This window comes from Triticum aestivum, chromosome 1A (genome assembly GCF_018294505.1).
Source record: "Triticum aestivum cultivar Chinese Spring chromosome 1A, IWGSC CS RefSeq v2.1, whole genome shotgun sequence".
In the NCBI taxonomy this organism is placed as follows: domain Eukaryota; kingdom Viridiplantae; phylum Streptophyta; class Magnoliopsida; order Poales; family Poaceae; genus Triticum; species Triticum aestivum.
Window position 1 is genome coordinate 575046591 of NC_057794.1, and position 11683 is coordinate 575058273.

At 39.5% G+C, this 11683-nt stretch overlaps 1 protein-coding gene across 10 annotated transcripts; it reads right to left on the minus strand.

Moving 5' to 3' along the window:
- Positions 1-16: 16 nt before the first annotated feature.
- LOC123068991 (protein timeless homolog) lies at positions 17-11556 on the minus strand. 10 transcript variants are annotated; one of them, XM_044491729.1, is made up of 25 exons: positions 11340-11556; positions 11102-11254; positions 9881-10040; positions 9089-9407; positions 8850-8990; positions 8573-8771; positions 8363-8493; positions 7785-8000; positions 6815-6981; positions 6069-6147; positions 5059-5781; positions 4633-4979; positions 4424-4546; positions 4239-4343; positions 3832-4047; positions 3496-3597; positions 2775-2882; positions 2518-2628; positions 2194-2304; positions 1938-2048; positions 1591-1701; positions 1388-1498; positions 1071-1181; positions 814-924; positions 17-583 (listed from the first exon to the last, which is right to left on the minus strand). In XM_044491729.1, the coding sequence occupies exons 1-25, from the start codon at positions 11440-11442 to the stop codon at positions 352-354; spliced, it is 4401 nt and encodes a 1466-aa protein (XP_044347664.1). In that variant the 5' UTR covers positions 11443-11556; the 3' UTR covers positions 17-351. The 10 variants fall into 10 exon arrangements, with proteins under 10 accessions (XP_044347664.1, XP_044347657.1, XP_044347655.1 ...); XM_044491722.1 differs by having other exon boundaries at positions 1938-2051; XM_044491720.1 differs by having other exon boundaries at positions 2518-2631.
- Positions 11557-11683: the final 127 nt, after the last annotated feature.

Genomic DNA, 11683 nt, shown 5'->3' on the forward strand with positions numbered 1-11683 from the left:
AATTGCGAAAATCACATCCACATCAAGAGGCACTCTTTATTATCATAGAGAATGAATCATGCAAGTTAAACAAAGAGAGCACCGTGTTCCCATACAACCGTCATACGATTGGCTAGTAACATTTGATCAGACCGCAACACTGGCTGGAGAGGCTGTATCCAAAACTAACACCAGGGCCAACTTGGAAAATAAATCATGTACAAAGACAAGAGCCTGACAACCTCAGGTTGCATCTGCTTACTGCCAATTCTCAGCTCCCAACTCACAAGCATGTCACCTCACTATATAGCAGTAGCAGACCATCTACTCCAAACGTATCCGACTTTTCACTCACCAATTTCAAGTAAACTACTACTCATCATCATCGTCGTCAATTACCATTCTGTGTCTTCTTTTCAAACCAGTCTTCTGACTGACATTAGAGCCTGCCATGTCCCCAGATTCAGGCATGTCTCTGTCATCGATGGTCCGTTGCTCGGTATCTTCACCACCATCCAGCTCAGGCTCACTGAAGTCATCAAGAAGTTCAGCATCACCACCTTTATCGTTAGATGAGTTCAACTCCGGATGAAGAGGGGCGTCCCTGAAAAGTGAAGTTCATTTCATAATCATTCAAGACAAAATCATAATTTCACATATTATAGTAATTAATGTACTATCGATGGTTATTGATGCCTGCCTGTTTCAGCTTTCACTAGGCAAAAGTGCGTACATCAGAAACAGTATAGAGGCCCTCAGATATCAAGCTATTCTACCTCAAAACAATATTAAGCTATACCAAGTATGTCAGGTAAATAACTTAAATGAGCTTACATGACATTTGAACCGACAGTCTCATTGTCCAGAACAATGTTCTTCGAAGAATCTTGGTGTTCTTGTCTGTTCTCTGTAACATCTGATGTAGATAACCTTCTTTTCTTTCCTCTATTGTTTAAAAATAGAAGGAACTAGGCCAGTCAAAATGTGTGCAAAGGAAGGAATCATAGCATATAAATTGATGATGTTTAATAATTGGCATCATGAACATTCAATATTCAGTTCTTAATGTATGTAAAGCTGAATGAGCTCACCTAAGCAGAGATCCTATGGTTTCATCATCAGAATCTGTGCCCTGCGAAGCCTCTTGATGCTGTGATATACCTGGTGGAAGATCCACCGAGGCCAGCTCCTTATTTTTGGGTCTGCAATAGATGAAGGGAAAAACTCGATACGTCAAAACAGACAAGGCAGCATCAAATACTATGGTAATCATTATTGCACATACTATAATATGGTACTCTAGATGGTTATTCATGTCTGTCTGTTTTCAGCTTTCACTAAGCATAAAGTGCATAGTATAGGAAACTCTATTCCAAGTATGTGAGGTAAATTACTTATACAGGCTTACATGATATTTGAACCGATAGTCTCAACGCCCCGACCAGTGTTCTTCGAAGAATCTAGGTCTTGTTTATTCTCTGCAATATCTGATGTTGATAACCTTTTCTTCTTTCCTCTACTGTTCAAAAATAAAAGTAATTAGTCCCATTCAAATGTGTTGAGGGAAGAAAAACATAGCATATAAATCATTGAGTTTAACAATTGGCTTACCTAAGCAGAAATCCTATGGTCTCATCATCAGAATCTGTGCCCTGTGAAGTCTCTTGATGCTGTGATATACTCGGTACAAGATCCACGGACGGCAGCTCCTTATTTTTGGTTCTGCAATAGATGAAGGGAAACACTCAGTGTGTCAAAACAGGAGGCAGCATCAAGTACTATAGTAATCATTATTGGACATGATATAGTAAGGTACTCTCACTGGTTATTGATGTCTACCTGCTTTCAATTTTCACTAGGCATAAGTGCATAATATGGAAACAATACAAGAGAAAACATACAGCCTTGAATATTAAGCTGTTCCAAGTATGTGAGGTAAATAACTTATATGAGCTTACATGGCATTTGAACCGATAGTCTCAATGCCCAGACCAATGTTCTTTGAAGAATCTAGGTCTTCTTGTTTATTCTCTGTAATATCTGACGTTGATAACCTTTTCTTCTTTCCTCTACTGTTTAAAAATAAAAGTAATTAGTCTCATTCAAATGTGTTGAGGGAAGAACATCATAGCATATAAATCATTGAGTTTAACAATTGGCATCATGAACATTCAGTAATCAGTTCTTGTTGTATATGAAGCTGAATGAGCTCACCCAAGCAGAGATCCTATGGTTGCATCATCAGAATCTGTGCCCTGAGAAGCCTCTTGATGCTGTGATATACTTGGTGCAAGATCCACAGATGGCAGCTCCTTATTTTTGGTTCTGCAACAGATGAAGGGAAACACTCAGTATGTCAAAACGGACAAGGCAGCGTCAAGTACTATAGTAATCATTATTGCACATGCTATACTAAGATGTCTACATGTTTTTCAGCTTTCACTAGGCATACGTGCATAATATGGAAATAATATATGACAAAACATAGAATATTAAGCTATTACAAGTATGTGAGGTAAATAACTTATATGAGCTTACATGATATTTGAACCGATAGTCTCAACCCCCGGAGCAATGTTCTTCGAAGAATCTAGGTGTTCTTGTTTATTCTCTGAAACATCTGATGTTGATAACCTTTTCTTCTTTCCTCTACTGTTTAAAAACAAAAGTAGTTAGTCCTAGTAAAATGTGTTGAGGGAAGAAAATCATAGCATATAAACCAATGAGTTTTAACAATTGGCATCATAAACATTCAGTAATCAGTGCTTGATGTATATGAAGCTGAATGAGCTTACCTAAGCAGAGATCCTATGGTCTCATCATCAGAATCACCCTGCGAAGCCTCTTGATGCTGTGATTTACTCGATGAAAGGTCCACCGAGGGCAGCTCCTTATTTTTGGTTCTGCCATAGATGAAGGGAAACACTCAGTATGTCAAAAGAGACAAGGCACATCATAAAATAATTTCTTATAACTGTGGCATGTTCACACTCGGTTCTTAGGAAGGGAAAATGAAACCTAGAGTCCTAAATTAGTTGCACATTTTGCCTATGATGAAACTAAGAAAAACTAACTTGACAATACATGCTGTTGACTGTAGTCTAAAGAATAAATGGCATACAAGATCAAATAATATGATTCTGTTTTGCAGAAACAAATGTGTTTTCATACATCCCATGGCATTTCTGTCGTAATTACTGGCAACTTCAAATAGAGTTAAACAAAAATATCTAAGTTCTTTATTGATTTTGATTACATACTGGCAAAATTTCCAGCCATTTTCATCAATCATACTTTCTGATATAAAGGCATTTTTAATAGAATTCAACCGGGGTGGGGGCCCCCTTCCCTCTTATCTCCAATCAAAACTCTCCAACCGGCTAAGCCCCGTAAAACGTACGTGAAAACCCATGGATGTAGCATTGCTCATCCTTTTATTAAGGGTAAAACAAACTCAAAGAAAAAATATCACACCAATAGAATTAACTCACGAAAGCAACCAGTGCGGGAATTTACCTGCCCTTAAGTGATTGCAATGTTTCTTCATCAGATGATACTGGATGATTATCGTTGTTGTCATCCTTACTGCTTAATCGATGAAGCCTTTTCCTCCTGCGCCTGAAAATGCAAGCTAGACTTAATGACAAGTAACAACCAATTAGCTATTAAATCACACTAATTTCTTTTAATAATGTGCTTAGGGCAATGTATGCACTAGTTTTGACGTCTTTAACATGTTAAATTGTGGATTCCATCTTTACTGATAACTGTGCATAGCTGAATTTCAAGCTTGTAATACAGGCTCACAGCCATGGAGGAAGAATGGCACAGCTCGTCCTTTATAATACTCACCGGGTGCTTTCTGGCTTCGGATCGTCCAGCACATCGTTTTGTGGTTGTGTAACCAGACCTTCAGCTGAAAGAGATGCCTCTGGAATTTTTGTCCTCCTAGTGACACTCCTGAGACCTAGCTGTGTAAGCTTTCGAGAAATTTGAGCCGACGATATCTTTCCACTGGGATCTAGAGCTTCAGCAATTAGATGACTGTATTTACGATCATCCTTATATCTGTAACATACAAGGAATAAACATTCAGGCATCATCATGTGATTCATGCCCAAGTACTAAACAATAAACATTATTACATACTCATAAGCAGTACAAACATCAGGAACTTATTTTCCGTTCCAGCTTAGCAAAGCATGTTATACGAATTGATCAGTGATCTTATCCTTTCTTGACATAAATTGATCACTTACTTCTCGTGAAGATCTCTGATAAGCTTCTCTTGCTCTTCATTAAAAATGGAACGCCCTCGTCTCTTTGGGACCTCTTTATTCTGAGAGCCTCTAGATATAGTAGTCCTAAATCAAGTAAATCTAATCAAAGAGCTAGTCTAGGGAAAGCATCTGTGTTTAAATGCAGAGCTAGATATAAAACAAACCTATCATTATCCTCAGCTTCACCTTCACTGTCTGAAAGTGACAGTAATATGCTCCTTTTGTCTCTGGCACCCATGCTCTTCTGAGTATCACCTTCACGTTCACCAGAAGATGAATCTCCATTCCTGTTCACATGCACACACGAATGAAAATAAATTATCTCATTCACACTATATTAATGGACAATTGGGCATATACAAGACAAACTTACTTATCACCATCATATGGTTCATGTGGTATATCATAGTCAGCTTCATCGTCACCAAGAGAATCTGCTATATTTACTGGACCTCCCCATCCTTTACTTGAACCAACTTCACCACCCTTATTGTTAACATCTCCCTTGAACTCATTCAGTAGATAATCAGCGTCAATGCAATGGCATTCCTTTCTTGTCTTCCAAAAGAGGGCATCAACAAATAACAGTGGCTGTTTTTTCATTGCTCTCACCAACTTCCTTACAATTTTAGAAAGAAAATTTACAATATTTGCATACTCCTTTGAACTCGAAGACTTCTGTTCAACTAATATATCATAGAAAGTAGTCAGAAGCGATAGCTGCAAAAGACGGGCAGTATAATGTCAGATCCCAACAAAATACAGCCCTGATGAAGAATATATGACAGTGAGCTATTACCTGATATAGCATTGGTGACACATCTAGATCTTCACAGAATCTCCGCAGCATGCATATGATGTAGTGGTTTGTTCGAAAGGAGTTAGTCTTATAGTACTTCAACAACCAGCATATATTTTGGACAACAGAATTGTTGGCTAGGCTGGATATTAACCGCGATACGTTAAAATCAACTTCACTTGTAGCTGGGGGGCAATCATCACTTGAAGAATCTGAAGCATCTTCCTCTTCATTAATGGTATTTCTTTTCTTTTCAGCACTGCCTGCAGAAGATGGATCACCTCCAGGCTGTGTGGTACAAGTATCTTCCTCTTCGTTAATGGGATTTCTTTTCTTTTCACCACTGCCTGCAGAAGATGGATCACCACCAAGCTGTGTGGTACAAGTATCTTCCTCTTCATTAATGGGATTTCTTTCCTTTTCACCACTGCCTGCAGAAGATGGATCACCTCCAAGCTGTGTGGTGCTCTCCAGATTAACAGCCGTATCCACAATTGTATCTGGCAGATCTGTGCCATCGGAATCAACTTTTCCTTGCTCTAAGAGAGTAGGTTCTGCTAGAGGATCCTCACTTCTCAAATCTGGAAGTGAATCAGATGTAGCTTTAGTCCCATCTGTTGGGTCTATACAGCTTTGCTCCACATTCTCTGTTTCAGGTTCGATACTCTGATGTTTGTCATCTGACGTCTTCCTTTTTCTGCCCTTTCTTGTCCTTTTCGCAACCTAAATTGAGGTGGTGATTAATAATCAGATCAAGAAGGGAGGAGGGTCGGTTGCTTCAGCATGAAGCTTGTCATCTTTACATAAGCAGTTGAAATTTGGTACAATAAAATGTACTCCCTCCGTCCCATAATAGAAGAACGTTTTTGACACTAGTGTAGTGTCAAAAACGTTCTTATATTATGGGACGGAGGGAGTAGTTGCTGAAAAATGAAGATCCACACTTCATGTAACTTGTGGTGGACCATACAAGCAAGAATATATTGACGTTGGGACTGAAAACAACATACCCTTAAAGCACCACGTGCTTGAAGCTTCTCCATCAGCTGTAGCATGATATGAACTGTTTCTAGTAAATCCGCAAGAGCACTGATAAGAACAGACAAGTGAAACAATGGTTGGAAGCATATAAAAGTAGAGTATACATAAAGTTGGTTGAATGAATTAACAAAATAGTGTGGACCTCCATTGTGCAGAAAAAAACTACTGTACATCGAATTCCTGAAATACCCTTTCGAAAAACCACAGGGTGAGGGTGCAACAACTTGCACATTCATAGATCCCACTTTTATCATTAGACATCACAAGAGTTTCAACTTACAATGTGCACCCATTAGCTAAATGTAGTAGAATGTGCACCCACTTGTATTTTCAGGTGCAATGGAGGAAGAAAGAAAATTGTGCACCCAATGTATTGGAGATGTACATTGGACTTTTGTAAAGCAGGCAAACAACTAGAGTGCATCCCTTTCATAATGGAAAAAGGTTAAATGGAGAACTGCTTGAAGTACATGTTGAGAACAAGACTATTATTCTAATGGATGTTTATAAGTTGTATATACATGTGGAGCATCATTTCTACCAAGACAAGTATGCACAAATTGCAAAGTAAAGTTTCTATCAAATACATGTCAGAGAAGCATAATAGCAATTTGGTGTCTTTGCATATACCGAAGCTTCATGTTTAAGCAGCAAATAAAGAGTATATAACATATAAATAAATATGAATTTCTGAAAAAGGAACTTTTGTATAAACCTTTTTGGTTGCTTATGAGTATCAAAAGATCTGAACAAGTTCAGGAGAAACTGAGTCAGGCCTTGTTCTGTCTGATCATAGAACAGCTTATACAGTAAAACACGGGCTGTTTGAGATTCCCTTGAATCTTCAGGATGAACTTTCACCACCAAATATATCATGCCAATCTGCAAAAGGAAGATTGTTCAGTGTGTGGATTCGAATAAGTCAAAGATAGAGACCATGAAAACATACTAAAGGAACGCGTTAAGGGAATTATGAGACTAAGCAAGTTCATATTTCTTAAGAAAATTAAATTCTCCTTTTCACACTAGCAATGTATTGTGATTCTCTTCGTAGACCACGTTTAACAGAGTTCTCATTCTCAGACAACAAAGGATAAATACAAATAACCAATAGATCCTATATGCAGTTTATGAAGCTTAACAAATTAATATCTAGTTACAAGTTAGGCACTTAGTAGTTGATACTTGGTCATTACCATCAACATTCAGCAAGCAGTGAAGTTGATAAATAAATCATACTACTTGCTGGTAGTGAAATGGCTTCAAACTTTGCCTACTTATGGATAAACAGTAAACAAACCAAGCTCAAGCCTAGTTTCAACCTCTACTTTTCTTTTTAAACGATATCAAAGTTGGCAATCCAAATTTGGTTTTGGCGCAGCTATCTGAGCAGTACTCCATTTACTTGTTATAAACCTTTTTCAGGAAAAGAAACTGAACCAAGCTCAACGAAAACAATGGATCAAATCTTCAAAGTTAAGCCTGGGCGATTTTACTCAGACTTCACTTGTTTAAACCATTACTATTTTCGTTTTAGAATGTCAATGTCAAGATAGTGGTATGCAGACCGTTCTCAAGCTCATTGGCTCAGGAAAAAAATTGGAGAGAGAAATATGCAACTGGTTATACAAGATCTAAGTAGTGTCCCTGTCTTTCTTAAATGTACGGGATACATATTTGCTTACCATGTTCTTCATTAAGGAGCCAGCAGCTGAAAGAGTTTTGTAATCCTTAGTATGCTTCAGGTCTTCATAGGCCTCACGCCACCTGGACAAGACTATATTGAACATATCTTCGTTTAATGTGGCTGCAACAGGTCCACATATGTCACCACGAAATGGCAGATCATCACATTCATTGCCTGGTGAAGTCTCAGACAGCTGGGGCCCAGCACTTGATTTCTAAACAAAAAAAATGACACGTCAAAAAACAGCATGACAACAAGATGACAGACACATTTCTGCATGAATAGTTATAATCATGGTATTCTGTCCAATTAAGATAATGTATTCCCTAAAAAAAGGTAACAAACTCACACATAAAAAATCTAGCAAAACAAGACAAGATAACGAAGTTGCATGTATTGTAAAAAAAACACTGACGTACAACTTAAGTTGCATGCATTGCATTAGTGAAGATAAAATCAACTATATATGATCAGATATTGGCTATTCCAGTCAACATTGCCCAGGTGATAAAAACATGGAACAACAATTAGATATAGGAAAATGCAGCATCACAGCCCATGAGTTCAGTTCCAAACCTGAGCATTTGATGTTTTCTCGTGTTGAAAAGCTAAGACAAAGCAAACGACTTTGAAGAATGTAATGTTATCAGATTTCTCAATAGAATGATGCTGCTTCACGATATCATCACAAACAGACTGCATCAGGACTGAAAAGCACTGTGTTATCTCAAGCTTACAAAAATATAGGACACAGTAATAGTTTTGGAAAAGGAGCGCTTAAGTTACCATTATATCCTCCAGATAAAAATTGATCCATGAAACTTCTTAGCATTTCCATAACACCCTCCTTTGGTATGTAAAGAAGTTCATTATCCCATGCTATCCTTTTCTGAGGGCCTCTTTGGACATTACGCATTTTCCGGAGGCTATTTGCTGATGACATTGCTGAGCTGGGGTTCCCTTTGCACAATGACTTAGATCCATCCTGTAAGATCAAGTGCAACACAACGATTTATCCACTTATGATGTAGAATCTTAATAACAACATTAGATTATACGGTACCACTGCAAGGCATGTAAAAATTCCGTTGAGTGCGTGATTCTCCGCGTTTCTCTGCCTGAACATCCTTTTTTCCCTCTCTTCCTTCTCCATCATCAATCTCAATGAATCAACTGATGTATCGATATCTCCATTGACCTGCTCCTATGAAACATCGAAAGAGTAACACAGTTCTCACTGTAAGTCATGGGAAAGGGGTCATCTAAAGAAATAGATAAATTAGTTTTGAAGAACAGGAATACCTTTGAGCCTTCAGGACGAACTTTGGCGATCAATTCTGGGTCCCGGCCCAAGAAAAGATAATGAAAGATTTCCAACAAAAGAAGGTTTTCATGCTTGAGATAACCAGAGGGCTCATCAATATGTTGAGCTAGCACTAAGATTAGATCCATCATATTTTCTTTAAACATGAGTTCTAAAAAGCTGTCAGCCAGGTACAATAACTGGGTAGCTTCCCCAGATGCCTTCTGAGGCAATGTGATTTCTTGAATAGCCAAGACGTTGCGCAATAAAGTAAGCACCAACTGTACTAGCTTCCAGTCATCTTCCGTGAATGAAGTTCTGATTGCATTGAAAAGTAAGTCACGCTCAACTTACTAGAACAAAGGAAACATAGTGTAATTGAACTAGTATAATGTGAACAGAATGGAATGAGAATGACAGAACATGCATGACATTTGCACAATTGGCTTTTATGCAACCGAACAGAAAAGGATAAATATAATATATTTTTAAGTAATAAGCATAAATAGTCTTTTGGGCACTACTTACACTTGAATGGGTACAAATACCTTATCTTTGGTCACAGTTTGATTGGAAGAAAATAAATCCCAAAAGCATATTTTTATTTCATGAGCATAGTCCAGTGCAGATGAAGATAGCATCAAATTGACATGTGGATCAGGCATAATCATCTTTCTCATATGCCAGTGACATTGATAAATTAAAACTTACAGATTTATTACAGCATAATAAAAGCATGGCCTCATCTGATACACAAGTGAAACTCAAAGTAGCAACAGAAGAGAATTCACCTTTCCAAATGATCCAATGGGTCCTCAAGAAGAGACACAATCACTGCGATTGCAACATTCCGTGTGAGTGCAGCCTTCAAATCCCACAGATACTCTATCTGCTGAGCAACATCCTCTGATGAAGGATCGACAGGCATGGTGAGGAATACCAAAACTTTCACTTCAAAGAAAAGAGGAAAACATTAGACCTTGTAGTGTCAGATTAGTTAATCCAACTGAAAGCACAATGTGTGACCTTGTAGTGTCACATTAGTTAATCCAACTGAAAGCACAATGTGTAGCTATATAAAGGGGAAAAGACAAATATTACAGTGATAAGACTCAATTCCAGATGAATTACAAGTAAATCAAAATGTGACCCTTAGAGTAACAGATATTTAGGTCTATAAGGTCAAAACATGCCACGAAGGTGTGTGCATTCTTATCAGATTATCATATCCTAATCTATAAGACTGAATTACCCCCATGATAATTTCTTACAGTTTTTACCAAATTGTTATGGCCGAAAGTAGCAATCAAGATTCTGTTTCTCAAGAGATTAATGCTCAAAGATTTATGGCGGAAGTTTGCTAAAAAAATCCACCATGGAGACCAATTCAGTGGCTAGAGCAATGCATATTTGTGAATATAGGGAGTAGAGTCTGGGGCCTTCCATGCATAACCAAGTTCAAAAATGATGCATATTTGTCAATATAAGGAGTAAAGGGATGATGAACTTCAGTCTGGCTAACTAACTCTTCCATTCCATGCATAACCAAGTTTGTGATTTTCCTGAAGTTCAAAACTACATACTGGTATCCTCGGATAAGAAAAAAATGCATACTAAAAATAGATAGAGGATACTGTTATTTAACAAACAGATCCGAAATGGCAGACGCTAGTTTTTGTTCAACAGTATAAGCTGGTTGCACAACAGAACTGCGCAGGTATGCACAATAGGAGAAATGATGGCCAGTATCATAATTTGCACATAAGCTGGTTGTTACATAATGATGGCCAGTATCACAATAGGAGAAATAATATAAGCTGGTTGTTACATAATGTGCACATAAGCTTCGGCGAATCGAGACAGCAAAATGTGGACAGTGTCAGAGACTCCTCTACCCACAAAATCAGTTCTCTAATCTAATTGCTCGAGACTGACAGATCTTGTGCGGGTTCCGTCCGTGCAGACCATGACAACAACTTCAGAGTTTCAGGAAGGGGGGATAGAAAATGTACCTGCCGTGATGACGAGGTTGCGGTCGGACTGGTAGTTCTCGATGATGGGCACCAGATCCCTGGACGCGATCCTCCACTTGCAGACCTGCTTGAAGACCTCCCGCCGCTCCGGGTCGTCCCGCCGCAGCAGCCTCTGCAGATCCTTCAGGTTGTCTGCACAAACGCGCGCGCAGCGGAAGTCAGAGAACACCAGACGGAGGCGGACGCGCGCAAGGGGTAGGAGAGCGGGCGGCGGTACCGAGGCAGTGTTCGCCCTTGACGTAGCCGACGGCGCCCCCGTCGTCGTCCTCCTCGGCGGCCCCGAGGCCGGCGCAGGTGAGCGAGAGCATCGCCGAGTCCATGCCGCTCCGCTAGGGCCGGTGCGTGGAGGCGGGGGTGGGGTGGGGTGGGGGGAGGAGAGGTGGATCCAGCGAGGTGGGAGGGAAGCGGTGTGGAGAAGACGATGGATTTGGGGGATTTTTGCCGCCGCCGCGCGCCATTACGGTGGGGTTTTCCCGCGCTTTTGGCCCCGCTTGGTGGGCCGTCGCAGGCCCTTGCTCTCTCCCGTCCCCCACATAGGCTCCTACCCATTCGGCCCAACTA

What these genes read in the sequence shown, in the direction of transcription:
- LOC123068991 (XM_044491704.1), bottom strand. Translation starts at nt 11,442, where the DNA reads ATGGACTCGGCGATGCTCTCGCTCACCTGCGCCGGCCTCGGGGCCGCC. An exon ending in ACCATAGGATCTCTGCTTGG is followed by an intron (nt 2,052 to 2,193) that starts GTGAGCTCATTC and finishes ATTTTTAAACAG; the next exon opens with TAGAGGAAAGAAGAAAAGGT. An exon ending in ACCATAGGATTTCTGCTTAG is followed by an intron (nt 1,499 to 1,590) that starts GTAAGCCAATTG and finishes ATTTTTGAACAG; the next exon opens with TAGAGGAAAGAAGAAAAGGT.